The sequence below is a fragment of the Rhinolophus ferrumequinum genome, chromosome 2 (genome assembly GCF_004115265.2).
Source record: "Rhinolophus ferrumequinum isolate MPI-CBG mRhiFer1 chromosome 2, mRhiFer1_v1.p, whole genome shotgun sequence".
In the NCBI taxonomy this organism is placed as follows: Eukaryota; Metazoa; Chordata; class Mammalia; order Chiroptera; family Rhinolophidae; genus Rhinolophus; species Rhinolophus ferrumequinum.
The window spans coordinates 29,132,544-29,159,311 of record NC_046285.1 but is presented as its reverse complement, the minus strand read 5'-3'; the positions used below and the strand labels follow the sequence as shown (position 1 = coordinate 29,159,311).

The window sequence follows — 26,768 nt, the reverse complement described above, 5'->3', positions numbered from 1 at the left end:
CATGGACGCTGGTGTGCCTGGAGCAGAGTGAGCAATGGTCAGAGGGGACAGGGAGCCGAGCACATACGGACAGAAAGTGCAGGAATGAACAAATGAATACTGAAGTTATGGCATGGGAGGAAGAGGAAACTCTTGAGATCGGTACTCTGGGCTTTCAGGCATGTAACCTGGTTAAGTGGAAAGAACACATGCTTTGCAGTTAGTGAATTGTTATTCTGATTTAGTTATTTGTGCTCTTTGGTAATTATTTAACCACTCTAAATTTTAGTTTTTTGGTCCCTAACCGCATCTGTAAAATGGGAATAATAAGTATTAAATCAAGTGGCACATAGTAGACCCTCGATACACAGTTTCTTTCTCTCTCTAAATTAAATCTCTCCCCGGGTAGCAGCTGGTACCTGGAGTCTACTCCAGCTCGGGCTATGATAGCAATGGCCTTGCACGTTCTTTAATCTGCCTGGGCCTAAATTGCTCAACTAAGAAAATGCAGATGCTACCCACAGACTTTATAAAGGCAGATATACAACAAAATGCTGTTATAAAATTATAATCAGATAATATTATTATAGTTTACCTTAATATTAAGTTTCAAAACAGCAAAAATATATGACTTCCATTCCTCTACCTTATTCAATAAAATATCCTATAAATTTAAATATTTTAGCATGAAGTTGTAAAGATTTATTTGGCAGTCATGCAGATTTTTATTCCCTTTTCTTGTCCCTTCTTAAGAACACTGATCTAATGGAAAGATTTCCAAGAAAATATTTAACTGCAAAAATCAAGATGATGAACAATGTTTATAGTGAGCTTTTTTTTCTAGAAATAAAAGGGAGAGAATAAGAATCTTTATATTTGCTTGTTTACTGAAAAACACTCGGAAAGTACATATAAGAAACTAGTATCAGTGGTTCTAAGTTGGAGGGAGAATGGGCAGATGAAGAATGAGATGGGAGGAAAATACTTTACAGTATACCTTTTTTAAAATATATTTTAAATTTTATATTTAGGAACGCTAATCTAAAATCCAGGACTGAAATTCAGATGTGTTTAAAGGGTTAAAAAAGAGCAAAATAAACTGTATAATTATACAACAAAAAAGTTAATTATTCAACAATATGAAAACCTCCAATGACCTGTGTCTCGGACAATTTGGGTATCCTTCAGCCTATGACTCTGTAATTTTTCTGACATGCTCAAAAGACATTATAAAATATCCTCAATAGTCTTCTCCACATTGTTCATTATGGAAACCAAGCCCACCCGTAGCACATACAGAAAAAGATTGTTCCTTCCAACTGTGCCACATCAGGCCGCTCCACCAGAGTCCCCAGGTAGATGTGTCTAGGAATATCTGATCCCAGCAGAGAAAATGCATGTTCACCCTCAGGAAGAAGGACGGGGTAAGAGGAGCAGAACACCAGCGAGGCTTTCGAAAGGTAACCTATTAGCGTCCATTGTCATCCGGCGTTTCACTGGCTAATGCACGTTAAAGGCATCATTCTTTTCCAGGAAGGGAGAAGAGCTATGGGGTAGATCTGTGAACAAAAGAAAAGTGGGAAATACTGGCTGGCCCCACATATACTGGAGAGCAGATCATGAAGAAGAGTAGTGAATGTCAGGACAATTCACACAAAAAGATCGAACAGAACTTTTCCAAAAAATTAACCATGCTCTAAAATAAAAATCACAAGAGGCGATTTTTGTCCCCAGATTTTATGCAATGTTGCGAGACCTTTTTTTGGTTGTCCCAACTGAGCCGGGGGTACTGGGTTCTTCTGGCTAGAGCTGGTAGAGGCCAGGAATGCAGCTAAACATCCTACACCGCACAGGAAGCCCCCATAACAGAATTCTTCAGCCCAAGATGTCAATAGTGTCAGGCTGAGAAACCCTGCCCTAAAATGACCATCAGTATGGCTAACTACTGTGTTTCCCCGAAAAGAAGACCAGGTCTTATGTTAATTCTTGCTCCTAAAGACGCATCAGGGCTTATGTTCAGGGGATGTCATCCTGAAAAATCATGCTAAGGTTTATTTTCCTCAGGTCTTATTTTCAGGGAAACACGGCATGTACCCAGCTGAAAAGATGCGTGAGGGGCCCGCAGGCAGATCACAGTAACCAGATTACCTAGTTCTGTCTTTCATTCTAGTGTGAATTCGGACTCTCTCCCCCAGATGAGCCCTACGTCGTGTCAGCCTGTTGTGGCTGAGGAGCTCTTCTGTGTGGCCTCACCTTCAGTCCAGTTTTCACCTTCTAATGATAACTGATATGTATTGTCCCAGGCAGTCTGCTAGGAACTTTTGTCTGGATTATTACACTTAATCCTCAGAACAACACCGTTAGGAGGGAGGCTCAGTATTATCCCCATTCTACAGATGAAGAAAGGAGGTCAGATGGCTTTGCTTGGTCACACTTGGTAGAAGTGGGAAAGCCAAGATTGAACTACGAAAATCAAACTCCAGAAGCTGCATTTCTCCCCAACACTGTCCTGCCACCCGCCGTATCCCAGTGCCTCTCTCCTCTTGGTGCTTCAGGGCCCCCTGCACCTTGTATCGCCATCTACCGCGGGGCAGTAGCGAGTAGGCTGCAGGGACACGTCAGCCCTGTCCTAAAGAAGGCTCTCTTGGTGCAAACAGGTAAGACACAGAAAAACACAGATCACAAGGAATGCACAATGAACCACAGAAAAGAAGCAAGAAGAAATGGCGAGCGTGATCAATGACAGTGTCAGGAATCTGGGGGAAAGCCCAGTGTCACCATCACATCACTAACTGAAACTTAACGGTGGCTCTCCACGCCCTGTACAGGGCACGGTGCTCTCAGGAATATAAGAGTGCGTACATACACACACACACACACACACACACACGCGCGCGCGCGCGCGCGCCAATCCATGGCATCACATGCTTTTGAATGCTTCTTACAGAAGGACAGGGCGGCCAAGGGAAGGCATCATGGCTCCAGTAGGTCTACATAGGCCTTGAAGGATCAGGGAGATGCCTGAAACTCAGTCTGCCAAGGCCCTGAAATCTCAATCCAGTGAAAGACAGGCTAGGTTTTGTTTGTTTGTTGTGTGTGTAGCAGCAGCTGCAACAGTAGCAGCAGCAGTAATCAAAATGGAAAGTCTGGAAAAGAAAACAAATTGTTACAATGTTGATCTGAGGACTCTTTTTCAAATAATTAATCTCATGGCCAGGGCAAAAGAATGAAAAAAAAAAAAAAAGAAGTAGGTTCTTCAGCATATAGTGTATTCACAGTAATTGATCGTTAAAAAGTTCCTTCTGGATAGCTGTATTATAGTCAAAGCAAGGCAAATAAGTAAATAAATATCCATCTGGGTAAATATTTCTTTAACATGAAAAATTAAAATGTGGGCTGGGGAGGCACCAGCGTAGTGGTATTAATGAACATCCATCATCCAGTGGTTCTTTCTAAAAAGCTTTTTAAGTGACAATACAGCACTGAAGAAGTGACAACACGTAATTCAGGCTGTAAGTAATTAGCCTGGTACAGATTTATACTTGCTGTTCTTATTTGTCATTTCCATGTTAATTTCCATTTTGTACCCCAGACTTCGACTGAGCACCTTTTCAAGTTTCTCCCTGGCCCTTTGATCGAGGTGTGAAGAGTGTTTCTAGCCCAGATTCCATAGTCTCAAATTGAAAATATTCTCCTTGTAGTCTTATTCTTCAAGCTCTGTGCCTGTGAGCCACAGCCTGGTCTTTTTCAGATTCTGAAACCTCATCTTTCAGTTTTTCTTTCTAGGACCCTTTGTCTTAGTTACTTTGCTCTTTTTTCTGCTTTAAAAAAAGATTTGCCCCAATCCCGGTCCATAGTCTCGATTTGAGGATTTCATAAACTCCTCTCCAGATCCTGTTTCTCTGCTACATGTTCCCAAGCTCCTTATAATTGATAGGACATTTGAGTATTTGCATCTTATTATTTCACTTCCCCTGATCCCTGTGCAGCCAAACAAGGTCGTTCAGATAATGAAAAGTCCTGACTCATGGTGCCCCATTTTTACCGTATATTCCTGTGACACCAGCTAAAGGCTCCTCTGTCACTTCATGCCCTAATTCATGTTTCATAGTGAAGGAAAATAGTAACCCAGCTTGTTGGATCTGGACCCATTTATGGTGTCTCCAAATGATCTCAGTGATGATGACAGGATCTTCAGTAACGAGGACATAAAGCAGACACAGATGTACACTCAGACGCAGCTAGCAGATGCCAAAACAAGTGTTACCATTCTCCTATATCTTGCTGACCAAGTCAAATGAATTGAGCATTACATTATGAATATGGTATGCTGTAGCTGTAATTTTTAAAAAACCTTTGACTTGTGAGAAAAATAAAAGGAAGCAGCATACATAGAATAAAACAAAGACTGGTCATAACTACTTTTATGAGTGCTCCTAAAAATTAGACTAAACAATGAAAAGTCTCATTGAAAAAGCAAGGGAGTAGTGTGAGGAAACATAAATTACAGGCTCGATTACCAAGAAACGATCTCAGCCTAAGGAAACTTTCTAATAAATTCTATGTAATTACTTTGCAAACTTCTTACAACTCTGGTTATTTAACCAAGAACGTAGCTACTACCAATGCAACAATTAAAACTACGTATTAGATAAGAATTGTTAAAACATATCATAATCAGACAATCAAAGTCTAGCCTTGGGAACAGATATAAAGTCGAATAAAGCAGTGTTATATATGTAATTTTTCTGCTTAGTAATTTACATGTAAATCGGGAAGAAAAAGTCATGCGTTAAATTAGCTCTGGAGGAATGAAAGTAAACAGAGGAACTGAGCCCCATCCAAGTGAACTTACATACTCAGGACGGAAACGAGAGAGACACTATCTTCATATATCTTAAGAAAAGACCAAACAGGATTTGGTATCATCACTGCTTGGTTGTTGATGAGAAATTATTATAAGTTATGACCAGAATAATCTATGCTAGCACACAAGCAAGTTTTGACAGCAAAAGGCAAACTGCCCAATAAAAGCATAGTACCTCGCACATACAGTCGGTGCTCACTGAAACTGCCTCATAAAAGATCTGAGATGAAAGAAATGTCCCCTGACTGGCACAGCACCATGGATGCACCCATTTAAAAACCAGGCAACTCAGTGGGTTCCATGCCCTTATTTCAAATTGTGGCTTCAAACAAAACACAGTATTTTACGGAGACAGTTGCATCGTTTAGGATTTTTCTAAGGACTGGGAGAGAAGTATTTGAAAGCGGAGACTCTTCCATCTAGGTGGGGAGCAAACAACTCGTTTTATTAATGATGGAAACACTGAAGCAGTGACTAGCGAGTCAATCTGGGGACTTCATCAGGATGAAGCAAAGGGCTCGCTCAGTAACAGCTTGAAGAAGGTGATGGCCTAAACCAGAGGCTTTTCCAGAGAAAGACGCATTGACTATTTCTGCTTTAACTGTGTACCTGTGAGCATAACGGTTCTCAAAGTATGGCCCCTTTTAGGAAGTCTGCAAAGTCAAAGCTGTTTTCTTAATTAACACTCTTTTTTATTCTCATTCTCTAACAAGTGTACAAGGAGTTTTCCAGGGGCTACCTGACGTGTAGTGACATCATCTCTCTGACAGCTGATGGAATATATAAAACAGATTTGAAAATCCAGCTGTCTTCAATTAAGCCAGACAGTAGAGTTAGCAGAAATACCGTGTTTCCCCGAAAATAAGACCTAGGCGGATAATCAGCTCTAATGCGTCTTTTGGAGCAAAAATTAATATAAGACCCGGTCTTATTTTACTATAAGACCGAGTCTTATATAATACAATGTAATGTAATGTAATATAATATAATACCGGGTCTTATATTAATTTTTGCTCCAAAAGATATATTAGAGCTGATTGTCCAGCTGGGTCTTATTTTCGGGGAAACGGTATAAAACAATGTAACTCTTCCCACTGTTTTTGGTTTGAAAAAGTTATTTTTCATAAAAACATGTTATTTCTATAAACATATAGCAGGTTTCTTATTCTTAATGAGTACATGAATATTTTAAAACTATCTTAGTCTGAATTCCTAATACAGTAAATATTGATAGACATAACCCACAAATCAAAAGCTCTTTAGAGCCCTCAATAATTTCTAAGAGTGTAAGGTAGTCACAAGACCAAAAAGTTTGACAACTGCTCTCGAGCCCATGCTAAAAACGACACTGGAGCTATCAGCTTCTTCTTTCCCAACAGCCTACAAACTCTGCGAAAAGGAAACCCTCCCTTGTTCATCTTAGTATAGCCCCAGTACTAACTATAGTCCTTTGTTGTTTGCAAATTAAATGAACAAAAGTCTTGCCACATTCATAACATCAAAACTTTAAATTCAAGATCCACATAGTGAATACAGTGGAATATTTGTCTCCTAAAAATAACAGATGAGAAGCTAAGCTGACTCACGCTGTTCCCTACTTACAGGTTGATTTCTACAGCTAACAGAAACAACACAGAGCCATTAATGGCTTGTGGAATTGGTTTTATTGCTTGATAATCACCCTGAGTTTATATGGACCAGCTGGAAAAGAATCTGGAAAAGTAGAAACATAATTGATGCGTTAGGGTGGTCAGATTATAGGTGAATATTTCCTTTTCAGTGTCACTTGCTCTTAATGTAATAATGTTGCTTGTATAGCAACAATATTTGTCCAGTAGACTTCTGGACTCTAAGGAAAAAAATAAAAGAACCACTCTTGTTTACAGAGATGAAACGAGCAAAGGAGATTGAGGGGCTAGGATGTAGACATTTACCAACCATCTCCCTTCTTAAACAAGCAAGCAGATTCAGTTCTAATGTAGGGATCCGAAAAGGAAAGAGAGATTCTTCCTGGAGGCCAATAGCGTGTACTTGGAGAAGACCAACAGGAAAACCACTTACACCGCCTTTTCTTAAATTACCTAAAACCATGCATATGATAAACATTAGAGCATCCTCTTTAACAGATAAATTAGAACAATAATACAATGTTTTCCACAGGAAGGTATATTTGTTCATTCTTTCATTCATTCAAAAAATATTCATGCGGTGCCCTCTACATGTAAGGGCTTTGTGGCACGCACTATAGAACACACAAATGAATCAGACATGTGTTCTATTCTTAGGAAGCTTATATTTTAGTAGGGTTGATTGCAATGTACATAAATAAGATAAAATCAAAGTGGTGAGAATTATAAATTATGGGTACAACTGCCATAGCATTTAGACACAACATATGTTTCATATGTGTATTATATGATGCATATTACTGACACTCAGTGTCTCCTACAGAAGAGATAAAATATAGTCACACATGTGTGCTGACATATGTGTGTGTAAATAAAAACTGAAAAGACCCTCTGAATGTATAATTTGTAAGAACCAGCATTATGGTTAGTACCAAAGAACATTCAAGATGACAGATGTGATTTTTGAAAAAACAAGAAACTGGTATTGCACATAATAATAGTGACAAACCACAGTAAGTTAAAACAGTTCTGAGCCATAATAGAAACTCTATAAAGAAAAGCTGTAATAAGACACTGCTTTAAGCCAGTTTGGATTGAACTACCTCACATTTGTGTCCATAAAAACAGCTTCCACAACCTGTTTTTATTGGACAGGATTCAGTGAATGTTCTTATAATCCTGTGGTGTCAGTACTAAAACATGAATATGAGTTCTCCAAGACAGTAGTCTTCAAACTGGAGTACACATACCCCTGAGGGTACACAAAGCCTTTCCAGGGGGTACAAACATTGGAGAGCTTTAAGGGAATCAATGTCTACATCTGCAATTCACATACTTATGCTTTCAAAACTAATCTGCCAGAAAAGTGCTTGTTCTCTATGAGTTCTCCCTTTCCAACAACCCTTTCAAAATAGTCTTATTACATAAAGTCTTACCATATGCATTTTCATGGGTTGGAAACCTCTCTGAGTCACAGACATAGGGACAATGATAGAAAGACTCCTGAAAGTTCCATGAGAAGAGAGCAGCAGCAGCCTTAGAATCACCACTGGATAGAACCATGCCTGTTACTTCATCTGAGGACAACTCGGCCTCATCTCTTTTAGAACTGAAATGGTTGCCAGAGGGATGTGTATTTTCACATTTTCTTAAGTTGAAAAACGAAGTCAGACTTTTCCTGAATATCTGATTTGACTGACTGATTTGCCGATGATGACTTTTAGATTATATGGCAGATGTTAATATACATCACTTGAAAGTATTTACCCTTGAATAAAAAATTCTAGATGCCAGCTTTAAAATGTATGAAGGGGTACTTAGTTTTTAAAAATTCTTTTAGAACAAGTATTGGAAGAGAAATTTAAAAAACAGTCCCATTTATTATACAATAGCATTAAAAAGAATAAAATTCTTAGAGATAAATTTAACCAAGGAGGTAAACAATGTGTACAGTAAAAACTATAAGACATTGATAAAGTAAACTGAAGAAGACACAAAGGGAAATATATTCTGTGTTCATGGATTGCAAAAATTAATATTGTTAAAAATGTCCATACTATCCAAAATGATCTACAAATTCAATGCAATCCCTATCAAAATTCCAAAGATATTTTTCACAGAAATAAAAAACACAATCCTAAAATGTCTATAGAACCACAAAAGACCCCGAATAGCCAAAGCAATCTTGAGAAAGAACAAAGCTGGAAGCATTACATGTCCTGATTTCAAACCACAGTACAAAGCTATAGTAATCAAAATAGTATGGTATTGGCATAAAAACAGACACATAGACCATTGGAACAGAACAGAGAGCCCAGCAATAAATCCGTTCATATATGATAAATTAATTTTCAACAAAGAAGCCAAGAATATACAACAAGGAAAGAACAGTCTCTTCAATAAATGGTGCTGGGAAAACTGGTTAGTCACATGCAAAAGAATGAAACTGGACTTACATCATAAGTGATGTACGATGAAACTAAACTCAAGTGGATTAAAGATTTGAATATAAGACCTGAAACTGTAAAACTCCTAGAAGAAAACATAGGGGGTAAGCTCCTCGACATTTGTCCTGACAATGATTTTTTTGGATTTCACACCAAAAGCAAAAGCAACAAACACTAAAATAAACAAGTGGGACTGTATTAAAATAAAAAGCTTCTGCACAGCACAGGAAACAGTCAACAAAATGAAAAGGTACCTACAGAATTGGAGAAAATATTTGCAAATCACCTATCTGATAAGGAGTTAATATCCAAAATATACAAGAAATTCACAAAATAGCAAAAAAACAAATAACCCAATGAAAAATGGGCAAAGGACCTAAATAGACATTTTTCCAAAGAAGACATACAAATGGCTAACAGGCACATGAAAAGGTACTCAACATCGTTAATCATCAGGGAAATGCAAATCAAAATCACACTGCAATATCACTCACACCTGTTGAAATGTCTATTATCAAAAAGCTAAGCGATAACAAATGCTAGCGAGGATGTAGAGAAAAGGGCACCCTTGTCCACTCCTGATGGGAATGTAAACTGGTATATCACTATGGAAAACAGTATGAAGGTCCCTCAAGAAATTAAAAATAGAACTACCAAATGACCTAGCAATCCCACTTCTGGGTATGTACCCAAAGGACATGAAATCACTATCTTGAAGAAATATCTGTACTTCCATTTTCACTGTACCATTAGTGACAATAACCAAGGTATGGACACTTAAGTTGTGTCTGACAATAGATGAATGGATAAAGAAAATGTATATATGTATATACGTATGTACATATATATATGTGTGTGTATATATATATGTGTGTGTGTGTGTGTATATATATATATATATAATGTAATATTATTCAGACGTTAAAAATGAAAAAGGAAATCCTGCCATTTGCAACATGGATGAACCTAGAGGACGTTAATGCTAAGTGAAATAAGACAGGAAGAGAAAGACAAATATGTACTACCTGGTATTATATGTGGAATCAAAAAAAAAAAGTTTAACTCATAGAAACAGAGAGTAGAATGGTGGTTGCCAGAGGCTGGGGTGGGGTGGGAAAAATAGGGAGAAGCCGGTAAAAGGATACAGTTATAAGATGAATAAAGTCTGAGGATCTAATGTGTAATATGTGACTACAGTTGACAGTACTGTAGGATATAACTGAAATTTGTGTTCTCACACACACACAAAAAGGTGAATTTATGATATGATGGATGTGTTAACTTGGAATCCTTTCACAATTTTTATGTATATCAAATGATCACATTGTACATCTTAAATATCTTACAATTTTATTTTTCAATCATACCTCAATAAGCTAAATTAAAAAGCAGATAATGTGCTAAAATGAAGTGCTATGATTACTCTTTATATGAGCAAACTAGTTGTACATATTAGAATTATTTTAGGAGATGTAAGAGCAAACATTTGAAAACCAGTGCTCTATGAGATAAACGAAAAAGAAGGCAAGCACAATGATGAGAATTTTTCTCTAAGGTGACGGTTTCTCTAATACAGAGAGTATCCATGAGAAGAACACTTTGTATGTGGACTAGGTCCATGCAGTAGTTTGTGTTCCCTGTTGGACGGGCAGTGTGGATGCAGAAACAGCACAGGCTCTTCCCCTTCCTGACCTTTCTGAGCCTCAATTTTCATAACTGTAAAACAGAGACAATAATCCAAATCCCTATAAGGTTACCATGAGAATTAGACCCAACAGATGTATATTGACTTAGCTCACTGCTTGCAACACATCATTGACACTAAATAAAGAATGGTAGCTATTATATAGTCTCCTATATTTTAGTCTCTGGGCTAGGGTAAGGAAAATCACAAACTGGAACTAAAATTACTTACTGACTTTTTTTAGGTGAAAATTTAGCTACTGACTGACGACCTATGATATGCATATTCAGTCATTTTTTCCAGTAATGTGGACGGATGTTAGCTCATTTAGTCAGGTTCTTCAAACTGATGTTCCCTGTGAAAAAATGGACGGCCCTGTAGGTCAGGAATATAGGCTCTGTCCAGAGACTGGGGTATAATTAACAAAGAACAATTGGCTGAGTTAATATTCAGCCAGAACCTTTCCAGAAAACATCTGACATGTAAACAGAAAAGCCTGCTACCCAGTCAATCCTGGCATCATCGGCTTGTTATATTGCAAAATTTGAGGACTATCCCCACCTACTGAACTGGAATCTGCACTTTAACAAGATTCACAGGTGATTCAAACGTATCTTAACTGTGAACAAGCACTGGTAAAGAACAGGCCCTTCACAGGGAAGATACAATCACCAGGTGTATATGTAACTCAGGTGGGAACTTGCTGTTGCACCTGTTTAATTAAAACTGAGTGAGGCAGGACCATGAAGTGTCTAACTTTAATGACTGACATATACACATGTCCATAAACACACACATGCATAGATCAGTGGTTCTCACCTGGGGGCAATCCCCACCAAGACATTGGGCAATGTCTGGAGATATTTTTAGTTGTTATAATTGGGCAGAGAAGGGTTGCTTCTGGCATCTAGTGTAGAGACCAAGGACGCTGCTAAACATCTTATAATACACGGGACAGCCCCACAACAAAGAATCATTTGGCCCAAAATGTCAATAGTGCTAAAATTGGAGAAATCTTAGCATAAATTATATAAACATCCATACATAAAAGCATATTAATGGGAACTACTTATGGAAAAAGGAGTAATAATTTGACTACACAGCTCGGAGGGGATGAATTTATCTGGACATTCTGCATCTCTAGGTCTATACTGTTTTCAAGATTATGCATACTTGCTTAAAAGCTCTCAAAATCATAATCTGCTTTTGCTTGCAAACCCAGAGGCAGTGATAACCTGTATTAGCATAAAAAGTCAGCCAGCATCAATGTCTAAAACCTGTTAATATGCAAAGAAAAATAATGGAGACAAAATTAAGTTACTGTTTCATTTAAAAACCAATCCTACTGAAGAAGGAAGTGGACTTAGGACCCTTAACTCCACACCCTCCTTGCCCAAAAGGCACCAATAGTCCAAACCTTCATTGTACAATCCCTTGTCTGCAATTTTGAAAGCCTAAAAACTACACAAAACGTTTGCGAAATTTTGGCAGCAAAACTTCTTACCTGAACTCGTTCGGTAGCAAAACCTGAATAGATGCAAGGCTATTTATTATCTTAATTATCCCACTTAATGTGACTATTTACATGGATCTGCAGAAATATTCGGAGGTTTGCTTAGGAGGTGGTGCCACAGGCTTTCCTGCTGCTGTTATATAATATATGGTGCATGCTCCTTACTGCCTTTCTAAAATTTGAAAACTTTAGCATTTTCAAAACATTTGGCTTTAAAAGTTTTGGACAATGACTGTGGACCTCAAATGACTAAATTACAGTCAACAGGGAGCAAATATTTGCCGAAAGCATTCATCGTATATATGAAAGAAAAAAGTACACCTAGTCAAATATGTGTGCATGTGTATACACACAGACACTTACATATGCACGCACATACGTATACACATCCCTGCATCAGTAATTAGCAGTGTGACCATTAGCTTCCTTGTTTAGGACACTGTATACAACAGGCCAGGTTTGTAGCTTCAAATTCTATAAAGAACAGCTAACTTTACAAAGAAACACCTTTCTTTAAGACTAAACTAACCTCAAACTTCAACCTTCAAATGCTGCTGGATACACAGCAAGAAATAGTGAATGATTCGGGGTAAGCCCGTTCACCGTTATCAGAAAGGCTAATTACGATTCAGTAGCATAACCAGTCTCAGTCCCTCTGTCTCTGTCTCTCATATAACACAACCCCACACTGTGTAAAAGCATTACAAGTACCCAACTGGCTCTAAAAGAATTACAGACAGCACTGCGTGCCTGCCCTAACCTCAGGACTTCATGGCTGGGGGTATAACTGCGTATAAATTATTTCCCTCCCTGACAGGCTTTACCTGACTAGCTTGCTGACCGTCATCTTGTGTGCTCAACGGACTGGCCCAGGGAAATAGCAGGTTGTTGGGAAAGCAGTAGTAAGAAAATATGTATTCAAATCGTCATTTGTATGTGCCTACCTTGTAAGATGGGGTTTGGGAACATGGGGATGCCAGCCAATTTCCAGAAACCATAGAAAGATACGTGAGCTTGTACCATACTGAAAAAGATGCATCGTGCTTACTACTGAAAACACAACACAATGAAAACAATTTAAACTTATTTAAACTTCTTCAAAATCCGTTTTGCCCATTATGGTACTGCCAAGATACACTAAGGACCATTCAATTGTAATGGTCTTTTCATTACACTGCAAAACAATCTTCCCTCCTTTATATCCTAAGAAAACACATCTCCTCATGAAAATGAAATAACATATGGTATTATTTAATAAGTTGAAAAGAAATCCTGAAAAGTTTTTGTGAAACAGCTCTCTAATAAAACTCTCAGAACTGTGATGTAGAGAGGGGAAATATTTCGCTGCGGTTATGTTCGGCGCATTGTTAAATGTGATTCTAATGCTCAGGTGGGAGGAAGAAGTACTTTGCCAAAGTCTCTAACTATTTCCTCACCACAGCAGTTCACTCATGGACTCTGCCACTGGGTGGTGAGGTCCCACGACCATCCACGAAGGAGCCGCCATGTTTCTCTTAGGCTCGCAGCTGTCTCAAGTCGGGAGTGGGCCAGGGCTGGCAGCCACCGGCAAGCCTCTGGCCAGGACAGTGGATGAGCTCATCACCACCCCACCCCAGCTTCCAGCCCAGCTCCTTCAGAACTGCACAGGCCCCAGCCCTCGCACCAGCCTCCCGTCAGCTTCTCCAAACAGGAAAAACTAAAAGCAGATCCTCGCCACAAAAAAGCTGGGGAATTCTTACATTATACAATTATTTTCAACATGTTCCTCTTGTATAGTGTAATTACAGCAGAGCAGATTAGGATCTCAAAAAAAACCACACTATTTCCAAGAAGAATGCCCCAAATTAATTTCCTTTTAAAAAGGTCCTTTCAAACCCTTAAACAGCTTTCAAAAAGAAAGTTCTATGGCAAGGATTAAAGACATGCATTGGATAATTAACTCATTCCTAACAGAAAAGCTGTATTAAAATACTATGAATTCTTCATGCTTGACCGGAAAACAAATATTTATAACTTTTCATCTATGACAAGTACTTTAATTCACTTCTTCAGGGATTCCATTCTATTTTAGCTTCTGTATAACAATACTGCAAAGCTGTACTTACATCCTCTATAATCAGCCCATTCCCATGTGATTAAGAGTGCCACAGATTTAAAACTATGACCTCACGATGGAGGAAAAAAGTGTGTGGAAGAGATAGTTTATATTGCATGTAAAATGCTCTTCTGTTATGACGACAAATTTAAAATGTAAAACAAAAAAAATAACACAAGAGTCATTCTTTAAGAGAGAATTATTACGTTCCTGATAGTAGTTTTCCTCCATCATTTCTAGCATCTGACTTTCATCAATAAATTCTTTTCTATCAAACTCTGTGCTCTTCCCATATGTTATAAAAACTCTAAACCCCTTCAGATGCCTCTCAATTCTCCCCTCATTCAACTACCATCCACTGTGGGGATAAAGATATATGAGACGTGATTCCTGGCACAATGTCATGCTAGTGTAATCCAAGTGTCAATCAGCAGAGAGGTCCATCAGTGAAGTGCATAACTTCTAAGCAACGTGAATAAAATTTTATCTTAACTAAGAATCAGGAAGTTGAGTACCAAGCATTAATGTACACATATTGTAATGGTTCAAGCAAACCATTTGATAGATATAGTAATAACTACATTAATAAAAAAGAACAACAGCAACAACTAACACTTATCAGATGTTTACTATGTGCCAGTACTGTAACAATCTTAGACGAATTATCTCATTTAGTTTTCACAAATGCCTCCTGAGATAATACAATCAATCATTGCCTCCATTTTTCATATGAGGAAGTTGAAGCTCAGAGATGTTCACTAACTGTCCAGATGAATTAGCTGGTAAGAGCCGGGCCACTCTTAAAGCCCGGTGCAACTGAATCTCCAACTTGTGCCTGTTTTTACAGACTTAAGGCTAGACTGCCTACTGATTATTTTACACAGCAATTCAGCCTAAATATTCTTGCCCTTACTCTTCTACTAAGGCTCCTGGTGAACTGCAACTGGTATTATTCAATGAGAGGTGGGGACGGTGAAGGCAGAAAAGCAGGATAACAGTTTATCAAGATTCTCCTCCCCTCATCTACTCTCCGTCACATTTAGCAATTCCTTTCTGTATTCTGTGAGAGCTGGTACAATCTTTCTAACTTACATAAATGTATTAAACATAATATATTAAATGTATTAAACACAGATCATAAGTTGCTAAAGCATCAATCACAAAACAGAATGCACTCTTGTATTTTTCAGATTAAAGAAGCTGATCGACCAAGAAACTGAATCCCAGGAGAAGAAGGAGCAAGAAAGGGAGAAGAGGGTCACTGCCCTGAAAGTGGAGTTGACCAAACTGAAGTCTTTTGCTTTGATGGTGGTGGACGAACAACAAAGGCTGACTGCACAGCTTGCCCTTCAAAGACAAAAAATCCGAGACCTAACCACAAGTGAGAAGGAAACACATGCTAAACTAGCTCTTACTGAAGCCAGAGTTCAGGAAGAAGAGCAGAAGGCAACCAGACTAGAGAAAGAACTGCAGACGCAGACCACACAGTTTCACCAGAACCAAGAAACAATTATGGCGAAGCTCACCAATGAGGACAGTCAAAATCGCCAGCTTCGACAAAAGCTGGCAGCACTCAGCAGGCAAATTGATGAGTTAGAAGAGACAAACAGGTCTTTACGAAAGGCAGAAGAGGAGCTCCAAGATATAAAAGAAAAAATCAACAAGGGAGAATATGGAAACTCTGGAATCATGGCAGAGGTGGAGGAGCTCAGGAAACGTGTGCTAGAAATGGAAGGGAAGGATGAAGAGCTCATAAAAATGGAGGAGCAGTGCAGAGATCTCAATAAGAGGCTCGAAAAGGAAACATCACAGAGTAAAGACTTTAAACTCGAGGTTGAAAAACTCAATAAAAGGATTATGGCTCTGGAAAAATTAGAAGATGCTTTCAACAAAAGCAAACAAGAATGCTACTCTCTGAAATGCAATTTAGAAAAAGAAAGGATGACCACAAAGCAGTTGTCTCAAGAACTAGAGAGTTTAAAAGTAAGGATCAAAGAGCTAGAAGACATTGAAAGTCGGCTGGAAAAGACAGAATTCACCCTAAAAGAGGATTTAACTAAACTGAAAACATTAACTGTGATGCTGGTAGATGAACGGAAAACAATGAGTGAAAAATTAAAGCAAACTGAAGATAAATTACAAGCTGCTGCTTCTCAGCTTCAAGTGGAACAAAATAAAGTGACAACAGTTACTGAGAAGTTAATTGAGGAAACTAAAAAGGCACTGAAGTCCAAAACCGATGTGGAAGAAAAAATGTACAGTGTAACCAAGGAGAGAGATGATCTAAAAAACAAACTGAAAGCAGAAGAAGAGAAAGGAAATGATCTTCTGTCCAAAGTTAATATGTTGAAAAATAGGCTTCAATCACTGGAAGCAATTGAGAAAGATTTCCTAAAAAACAAATTAAATCAAGATTCTAGTAAGTCCACAACAGCATTACACCAAGAAAACAATAAGATTAAAGAGCTCTCTCAAGAAGTGGAAAGACTGAGGCTGAAGTTAAAGGATATGAAAGCCATTGAGGATGACCTCATGAAAACGGAAGACGAGTACGAGACTCTAGAGCGAAGGTACGCTAATGAACGAGACAAAGCTCAATTTTTATCTGAAGAGCTGGAACACGTTAAAATGGAACTTGCCAAGTACAAGTTGGCAGAAAAGACAGAGTCCAGCCATGAACAATGGCTTTTCAAAAGGCTTCAAGAAGAAGAAGCTAAATCGGGGCACCTCTCAAGGGAAGTGGATGCACTGAAAGAGAAAATTCATGAATACGTGGCAACGGAGGACCTGATCTGTCACCTCCAGGGAGACCACTCAGTTCTGCAAAAGAAACTCAATCAACAAGAAAACAGGAACAGAGATTTAGGAAGAGAGATTGAAAACCTCACTAAAGAATTAGAGCGGTACCGGCATTTTAGTAAGAGCCTCCGTCCTAGTCTCAACGGAAGAAAAATCTCTGACCCTCAAGTATTTTCTAAAGAAGTTCAAACAGAAGCAGTAGACAATGAACCCCCCGACTACAAGAGTCTTATTCCTCTGGAACGAGCGGTCATCAACGGTCAGTTTTACGAGGAGACGGTGGACCAGGACGAGGACCCTAATGAGGAGGAATCCATGCTGTCCTTCAAATGCAACTCATCTACTTCCTGTCCCGTTAACAGGAAGCTATGGATTCCTTGGATGAAACCCAAGGAAGGCCATCCTCAGAATGGCAAAATACAAACTAAACCCAATGGCAACTTTGTGCAGCCTGGAGATCTCGTCCTGAGCCACACACCTGGACAGCCACTTCATATAAAGGTGACGCCAGACCATGTCCAAAACACAGCCACTCTTGAAATCACCAGTCCGACCACAGAGAGTCCTCACTCTTACACAAGCACCGCAGTGATCCCAAACTGCGGCACCCCAAAGCAAAGGATAACCATCCTCCAAAACGCCTCCATAACTCCAGTGAAATCCAAAACCTCTACAGAAGGCCTCATGAATTTAGAACAAGGCATGTCCCCAATTACCATGGCAGCCTTTGCCAGAGCACAGACCCCCGAGTCTTGTGGTTCTATAACCCCAGAAAGGACAATGTCACCTATTCAGGTTTTGGCTGTGACTGGTTCAGCTAGCTCTCCTGAGCAGGGACGCTCCCCAGAGCCGATAGAAATCAGTGCCAAGCATGCGATTTTCAGAGTCTCCCCAGACCGGCAGTCATCATGGCAGTTTCAGCGTTCAAACAGTAATAGTTCAAGTGTGATAACTACTGAGGATAATAAAATCCACATTCACTTAGGAAGTCCTTACATGCAAGCTGTAGCCAGCCCCATGAGACCTGCCAGCCCTTCAACACCGCCACAGGATAACCGGACTCAAGGCTTAATTAACGGGGCACTAAACAAAGCGAGCAATAAAGTCACCAGCAGTATTACTATCACACCAACAGCCACACCTCTTCCGCGACAATCACAAATTACAGTAAGTAATATATATAACTGACCTTCCTCCAGTCTATACTGATATCATTGCAAGGAATGCAGTCCTTTTTTAACTACCCTTCTACATTCCCCAAAGACTGACTGAACTGGTACTTTGGGAAGGTTTGTGCATGAACTATTCAAGAGTCTCTGAAACTAACTGTTGCCTGCATTGTCATATCAAGTGTGCACTTACTGTATATCTTTTCATTTACATGTATGGAAAATATTTAGTCTGCACTTGTATAAATACATCTTTATGTATTTCATTGTCCATAACTCACATTAATTTGACTGCAATTGGCCTTGGTGAAATACTTTAACATTATAAAGCAGTAAATAGTTGTTTTTACCATTGCTTGAATTTTCTTTTGGTCATTTTGTGTTATTTCTGCATGTATAGTAGAATTTTATTTCCTATTCATAATGTCTATTAATTCCTCCTTAAAAAGAAAACCCATTTACAGGGAACTTCTGATCACATATTAGAGAAGGAAAAAGTGGTTTAAATAAAAATGTCCCTTTGATCTCAAAGTGAACTATAAGATCTCTCATGAGCAAACTTAACTTCGTGCTTGAGATGTACCTCATTATCTCTGGTGCCCAGAACAGAACTTCACACACATTAGAGACTTAGGAACTTAATGTTTACTGAAAGTAACAGTAAAATCAGATTAATTAATTCACTTTTGTGAGCACATGAGCCGATGGTAAAAATAAAAAGCTTTGAAATATGATAGAAAGCCAGAAAAAGCACATCGGGAAATACAAAACAATCAAGAGTTGACTGTATTTTCTACCATCGATGAAAACTCCCATAAAACATATATGTCCACATCCAAACCTGGAATCAGCCACTATGACATATGGTCTGGAATGCTCTGTTTCAAAGCAAAAATGTCATATTGGTTCCTTTTTCTTTTTGGTTCCCAAACAGGTTGGATTACTTAAGGTAGGCGCTTCCTACCTTGCTTGTGACTGGGCTGTCTTGAGAAGCTTACAACTTAATCGTGTTTGTTTTTCTTTTAACCTCTCAACAAGCAAACAAAAATCAAAGATAGTTACAAATACAAGTTGTAGAAAAGGCATATTTTAAAAGGATGTTAGTTGAGGGAAGTTTCTTCTGTGATTATTGTTATGCCATTTACAAGGTGGGTGAGAAAATTGCAACAAAGGCAGCCTAAAAATTCTACCCAGTCATGGGACTCTCTGAGCATAATCAATAATGCTATAGCAGAGAATAACAGCTTTCAGAGGAACATTTTAAATTATAAATCTGATCCCCAAGTCACATTCCAAAAGGACGATTTCAGACACAGCAGCTCATTACCATTTTCCGCTTTCCAACCTCATAACTGTTAATTTAGTGTGGTCAATTTTATTGCCAGCTATTGATTTTAAACACAATTCATGTAGACACCCAGACAAACTGTGAAGATCTTTAGAAGTAAAAGAAATCTTTCACAATTGTCCTTCTTTTCTCTGCAAAATCAATTCCATGATAGCAAAGTGAGCTTTGTTGACAGAAACACTTCCATGGTGATGAACTACACCCCCAGTGCTGTGGGCTTGCATCATCATTAAGTACATGTGGATGAAAGCTGAGGCTGGTGATGAATGAGAAAGCTTCTGTTTCAACACATTTATCTTGGGAATCGGCAGTGACCCAACTGTATTACAAAATACATGATGGTCTAAATGTCTTTTTAAACTGTTTTTATTTTTAAGTCACCTTGGGCTAGAACTTGAGAAGGAACTGCAAATGTCATTTTATGTATTTCAAGGTAGACACTGATAATGCTGCTGCATGAGATGTTTTTTCTAGATAATAATCAAGAGAAGGTACATGTAACATTTTAGAAGGTACTGATCAATTGATCATAAAATTATGAAAAGAAACTAGAAAGAATTAAAGGACAAAGTCCTCCCAGTGCTTCCCAACCTTTGTCATATAGTGGTACAAACAGAAAACATGTTTCCATGGCACTGGGAGAAATGGATGAAGGGGCAGAGACAGCCAGAGACCCGTCACCCCAGTTTCCTCTGGGCTGCCCCGTGTGCCGAGGGGAAGAGTCCTTCTTGGCATACCTGTAATTAATTAATAGAGTTTGAGACGCTCTGGGCTATTCATTAGTTCATCTGTTTTGTAAGGATTCCATTTTTTTTTTTTTTTAAATCTTATGTGAGCCGGAGCAATTCTCTATAATAAAGTTAACACCACAGGAGCCTGGACTTCATGATTATAATGCACAATTTCTCATTTTATCATCTGTTTCAGATATTAACTATAAATAGGCTTCCCAAGTGATTAACATTATTGGAAATTTACCAAACTTTCAATGAACCAAACCTCTTCTGGAGATCCCTCTACTGGATGATTAATTTGTATAATGATAAATATCACCAACAAAACTTAGGAGCACTTTCAGATTAATAACATACATTATTGAAAGTGCTACTAATTAAAGTTTATGGTAACAACAGCATCATTTCTAAGAAAAAGCATCTTCTCTTTTCTATAAAATCATACCTAAAATGACATTCTAGATTTTTGGACTTTAATTTCAAAAATATTTTTAAATAGCTGTGCATGTGGTCTGGGAGGTTACACAACTTTCTTTTTCATTCACATATAATCACAGAAGAACCATGAAAAGTAGGAAGGAGAGAGGACGTGACACTGGAAAATCTTCATATGAAATATGTGAGGGTGGAAGATTGTATTCTTGGAGAAAAGAATGCCGAAGAAAGGCTCATAGAAGATAGGTTGTTTTTATATACATCTGAAAGGGTAATATCCTCCTTTCATTGGTCAAAGCCCCAGCTTCAGAACCAAGTTTCATTTTACTCATTTGCCTCTCTCTGACTTTTTGAGCCGTGACATCCTATCACAGATTTGAATTTTACTACATACTTCTTTCCATTTAAAAGCAATGACAAACTTTCCCCTTGAGGATGTACTGCTCTCTGGGGGCACTGACAAAAATATAGTAATGTACATTACTATAAAGGAGAGTCTCTATACTTAATTCAAGATTGGCAACAGAATTCCATAAACTCTACTCAGAACTGTCTCTGCAACGACAATTCACAGTGTGAAAACATTGTATGTGGAGTCTTCATGACACCCAAAGGATAAAATTAGGTTGCCCTGTGGGAGGGTCATATAAAGGACATTAAAAATTTTTAGACTTGTAGTCTAAGGAGTCTGTGATCTTATTAATTGAAGTATAACTCCATGCAAAAACATGTTTTTAGTAGCTTTGATTCTGAATCTTTACAAAGCCAGCCTCCTTTGTAACTTTTTAGACAGACCTTTAAATTAACATTCTAGCACCCCTATACCTTGCTTTCTATTATTAAGCTTTTTTCCTTCAAAATAATAATTTTGCTTTGCAATCCTAAGAGAAAAGATAATCAGGCAACAATGCATGCCCAAACATTAAGATGAGTGTTTCTCAAAGTAAAATCCAAGACACTTGTAGGAGGATCCCATGATCCCATCCAGAGCTATCAAACCATAATCTCTGAGGATAGGACCCAGGAAGCTGTATTTTCAACAAGCTCCTCTGCCAATTCGTATCCACCCTAAAGTAGGAAGTCCATTGTTTCACAAATTCCTCTACTGATAAACAAACATTAGTAAATGTGTTCTGACTGGAGTCGCACTCTACCAGAATAAATTATAACTGTCCCAGGAAGTGTGACTATTCCGCCCTCTAGTGGCTGGCATGACAAACAGAAGGCTTGTTGCCCAGGTTTTCTTTTTACTCAAAAGAAAAGCTCAATAAAAACTACCATTTTCTTGGGTGGGAAGGTTCCCAGTTTTAGAACTGTAGCGAAGCATAGATGCCTGAATCTTTAGCTGAGCGGTAGCAGACTGTCTGACACCTCCAAGCTCTGTTTCTTTCTCAGATCCCAGGCCCTCAATGTAAGCCTACAGCATTTCTTGGGAATGGTCCAGAACACACATTAAAGAGAGCAGTTTGGATGAACCAAAACAAAGGACTCCATTCACCTGAAGCCACAGTGAGGCAAATGCAAGGGAAAGCAAAGAAGATAAATGGTTCATTAAAGTCTCCAAACCTTGAGCCACCTTACAATTCATTTTCACTTAGATTAAACTCCAACTGATAGACCCTTCTACTCTTCAAGCTCAGGCAAGAAGGGTAAAGCTTTTGTGCAAATATGTAAGCGAAGCATCCCCCAACAGCAACGCTGCAGGATAAGGAATCCTTAGGGAGTCCAGCAAGGTAACCGGCCAACACTTCTCAGTACTGTATAATTTGATAATGAATTAACACTGTTCTTATGGCAGCACATACAAATCTGTCAACATTCCGTCAGGACACCAGGTTTTACACTTAGAACGGTGCCATAAAAATGTACTCTGGCCTTGTACTCAGCTATCCTAGGGATAATCCTCTTGACGGGTGACCTCATTTTAAAATCTGACTTATTTTTTCACAAAATGATTGGTCAAGAGATATATTTATCTGATTATTTGAGACAATTTTTTGAAAGCCTGAAATTAGTTTTATTTGAGTGAGTTTCTTTCCCCCCATAACCAAATGCTCTTGTATGAAATTTTTGTTAAGTGTACCTAAAATAGCCTTTTTTTCCTTTTCTTTTTTTGCCTCAGACTTTTATTCTTTAATGGCTAGTCATCTTTGGATAACTAACAATGTATACAGACCCTAGAGACCTACAAAGGCCGCCTCACTCTGCCATTCCCCAGGCCTCTGGAAAGGTGGAGTGGCTTTACTCACTGACATACCACTCAGGTGTCTCCGTGACACGCAGAATCTTCAAAGCACCCCATGGACACAATTGATCAATCCACTGATCATGACATACGGAATTGCCTACCTTCTACCTAACACTAGGGATGGCATTATGGAGACAAAAGAGTCACTGTCCCTTGACGAGTTTATTAATTTGGGCAAGGAAGGAGACACGAAACAAGAATATCAGACAATATTTAATCAGGTGGCAAACTAAATTTCCTGCAATAAACTACAGATTAAGGGGGACTGCAACAGATTAACAAGGCTTCATAGAGCAATTGAGACTTAAAACTGGACAAGGAAAGACTCAGATAAGTGGAGGGACTTGGAGGAAGGAGGCTCGGAGGCAGGCAAATAGAAAATCAGGTTCCAGTTCGTGCCTTTTCCCGTCAGCCATGAGGCCCTGGACAAGTCATTTAATCTTTGTGAAATCATGACAACTGGACTTGGTGATCTTTAAGATCATGTCTAGTTCTCACCTCCAATGCTTTCTGAATTCTCTCCAAGTCTTGCCACCCTCCTTTAATCGTTTAAAAAGTCCTTTGGGAAATAAAGTTGGCACATAAATAAACCAATTACTTGCATGAGTTTCTTTCAGAAATTAAATGTTTCCTTCCTCGTTTACCCACTTGTAGGTATTTTAACACTAGATGGCTTCTAAAGATTTGTTTTCTTCTCTAAGAGCTATGAATTAATGTCTTCTAATCCTTACTATATCAGCTCTTTGTTCACTAATGCAGTTTTTTAACCTCAGGACTATTAACAGCTTGGGTCCGATGATTCTTTGTTGTGGGGGATGTTTTGGAGCATTCTCGGCTTCCACCTGCTAGATGCCAAGTAGCATCCTCCAACTGCAACAAAGAAAGCGTCTCCTGACACAGTCAGATGTCCCAGGGGGGCGGGGAGAGGGCAACATTGCCCCTGGTTGAGAAGCACTGCATTAAAGAGATGGACAAACTGCCTCTATAAGCCAGTTCCTCCTGTGCATTACTTGCTGCGGGAAAAATCTGACAGCTCACTTGAAAACTCTTAGGTCTGGGGTGCAGAGATTAGAATCTTGAATCTGACAAAACGTAAGCCTCAGAGCATCTTTCAAAATCTGCACTGAAGAGTTTAGTTGGTGAGGATTGTTTCCACTCACTTGACAGACTGGCCCAGAGCATGAGTATTTGAACATTTATATTTGTATTAATACCGTGCACCTTTGTCTCTTTCAAAGATACCATATTATAAACTAGAGTTTTCAGATGAGCTTTCCATTGTCACATGCCTTTGACAGAAAGAAAGACAAGTCTTGACAACCAACCTCCTTTGCTTTCAAGGAGGAAAAAAATGGGTTTCAGGAGAATTCCCAAGAACTTAAGAATTAACTCCCTTTACGGTTTAGTCCTCTCTGAGTTGTTTCAATTCCCTCTGTATTAGTTTATAACCACCAAAGGCATGAATGTCTTCTGTTAGGATACATGTTTTCTCTATTCCTCAGGAAATCACCTGTAAGAATGAGCTGACAAATATTTATGATGTACTTAATATTACTCATTGCTATGCCAGGCGGCTTTGCAGGTGTCAGAGGTATTAGGTTGGTGCAAAAGTAAGTGCGCTTTAAAAGGTTAAAAATAATTGCAAAAACCGCAATTACTTTTGTACCAACCTAACAGAATCTGGGTGGGAGTGGAGGACGACATTAAAAGGTAACAGAGCACAGCATAGTACAGGCCTTCTATAGACAGCAGGTACTATGGGAGTTTGGAGCAGGTCGCTCTGGGGCAGGGTTCAGGGTTCGAGTTCAGAAACAGATGGTATTTGAGCAGGGGCTAGGGGCTGAAGCAGACTGGGAGAGAGGACCAAAGGTGACGCCGGGAGGTGCCCACAAGAGCAGAGGTGTGAGGGCAGGCAGGAGAGCAGAACACAGCATTCCAGGAGCAAGGAGCAGGGCAGCGTGGCTGAAGTTCAGATGGCTGGTGCCGGGGCAAGGCTGCAAGGGCACCGACCGTGAAGGACTTGATGCAGTGCCAGGAAGCATCCTGTGTCCTCAGAGAAGGCTTCTGGGTAGCACGAGACAACGTAATGCAGAGGAGAAAACTAATCCTTCATACAATGCTGTTTCATTTCACAATAGTCCTATAAAGTGGGCATTGACACAATTTTAAAGAAAGAAATTAAAATTCTAAGAGGTAAGGAACATGTCCACAGGTCATTCTGATAGTATGTGACAAAAATGAGGTATGAATACAGGTCTAACTCCATGGTCCTGCTCTCCTTCCATGGCAACATACCGAGAAGCTGCGGCACTGCAGAGAGGAAGCACACTAAACTGCATTTAAGGCTCTGCACTACCTGTGCGGGCAGACAGGTGACCTGACATTACCTCCCTGCACTCTGCCTCACACGTCTGCCACTTTAGCCAGAACACTCAGAATGCCCCTACATACACGCAGGGTTTCCCTCTCCCTCCTCCCCACGGCTCTACACGCATAGAATTCTCTTCTCTCATGAAGGCACCCACACTGAAAGGTCTGACTCAAGCCTCACCCCTTCTGAACCCTTCCATGATTACCACAGCCGAGGGTGACCTGCCTCCCCTTCCCACTCCTCCTGTCTCCCCGAGGCCACTCCTGGGGAACAAGAGACAATGAATGTGAGAGGCCAAGCTCCGCTCTCGTGGGCAGGCATGGGGAAGACTGACCTGGGGACGGCGCTGTGCACAGGAGATGGGAGAACCATAACCAAGGAGAAGCGCAAATCCTCATCCTCAGGAGACTCTGCTCAGAGAGCAATAGAGCTGCAGTCACTGTCCCCTCTACTCGAAAGCAAGATTCTATAGACAAAGGCACAAGGGTCAGGCATGAAGAATGAGCTTGGCTAGGCTGTCAACGTTGCAGAGCAGGAGGTACGCGGGGGGCTGCAGAGGTAGCTGGAAAGAAACACATCAGACGTGAGTGAAGGTGATCCACAGCAGGAGCGTCACACCCATGCACGGCAACACTTATTAAGTAGGTGGCCCCCTTCCAGTCCTGCTGTGGACCCGACCTCCAGAAAAGGCAATTGGGATCAAGGTCTCGTCACCACCAACTTAGCCCAGAGGTGCTGAGACTTCTGCCTTTGTAGAAGTCTACAAAATTTTCCTAGATGGTATACACTCAAATTTAGGGTTTCCATTTCTCAAGCAACATCATAACTTATTTAAAAAAAAAAAAAAAAAAGAAAAGAAAAAAAAGCGTTGTGTATTTTCCCAGATCAGAGAGAGAGGTGTTAGGGTTCAACATTGTCAGTCTCCAAAGTCTGCTTCCAATTCAGGATTACAATCACTGTCAACCAAGGAAGCATCCCAAATAAAACTGCTGTGTTAGAGTAAGCTCTTCAAGTTGGTCTCCAATGTATCTCTCGTAACAGTTAAATACATATCAAAGCCTGCTTCAATGCAGTCACTCCTCAAACGACTCAAAGAAATTCCTCAAGAACGAATTGCTGTCCTTCACTATTAGTGACTTGGTTGGTTTTTCACCTTCTCTTAAAAAAAAAAAAAAAAAGAGAGAGCTATTCCTTTTCTGTTCTTTGCCTTCTAGTGGTGTTCTTGCCGAATTCATTGATATCAGTTTGGAGGCCTCAGAAAAGTACAGTTTTATAGAAAAGAGGAGCTAACTAAAAACTGCAACAGATTCCCCAAGGGTCCATAACATAAGAAACATTTAAATGCCTGATGGTACCTTCAGGGCGACAGGGACAGGGTCAGTGGGTGGGGATCATACAGAGAAGGACGATATCTCTCATAGCGACAGACAGAAGCAGCACAATATTTTTTA

The 26,768-nt window shown here is 39.4% G+C and overlaps 2 protein-coding genes across 6 annotated transcripts in view; one reads left to right on the top strand and one right to left on the bottom strand.

Annotated features, from left to right (window-relative positions):
* CMSS1 (cms1 ribosomal small subunit homolog) overlaps positions 1 to 26,768 on the bottom strand; it is a 335,684-nt gene that overhangs the window by 290,960 nt on the left and 17,956 nt on the right. For 2 of the 3 annotated variants that reach the window (XM_033125717.1, XM_033125730.1), the window contains exon 2: positions 25,652 to 25,879. The exons of the other annotated variant lie outside the window; for it this stretch is intronic. In XM_033125717.1, the coding sequence (XP_032981608.1) occupies positions 25,652 to 25,689 (38 nt within the window). In that variant the 5' untranslated portion in view covers positions 25,690 to 25,879. The remainder of the gene's footprint in view (positions 1 to 25,651; positions 25,880 to 26,768) is intronic. 3 annotated transcript variants of the gene reach the window in all.
* Positions 1 to 26,768, top strand: part of FILIP1L (filamin A interacting protein 1 like) — a 104,595-nt gene that overhangs the window by 69,472 nt on the left and 8,355 nt on the right. For 2 of the 3 annotated variants that reach the window (XM_033125698.1, XM_033125691.1), the window contains exon 2: positions 15,404 to 18,536. In XM_033125698.1, coding sequence (XP_032981589.1) covers positions 15,519 to 18,200 — 2,682 coding nt within the window. In that variant the 5' untranslated portion in view covers positions 15,404 to 15,518 and the 3' untranslated portion in view covers positions 18,201 to 18,536. Of the gene's footprint in view, positions 1 to 15,403; positions 18,537 to 26,768 lie in introns of those variants that run through there. The other variant, XM_033125707.1, reaches the window with a different exon arrangement.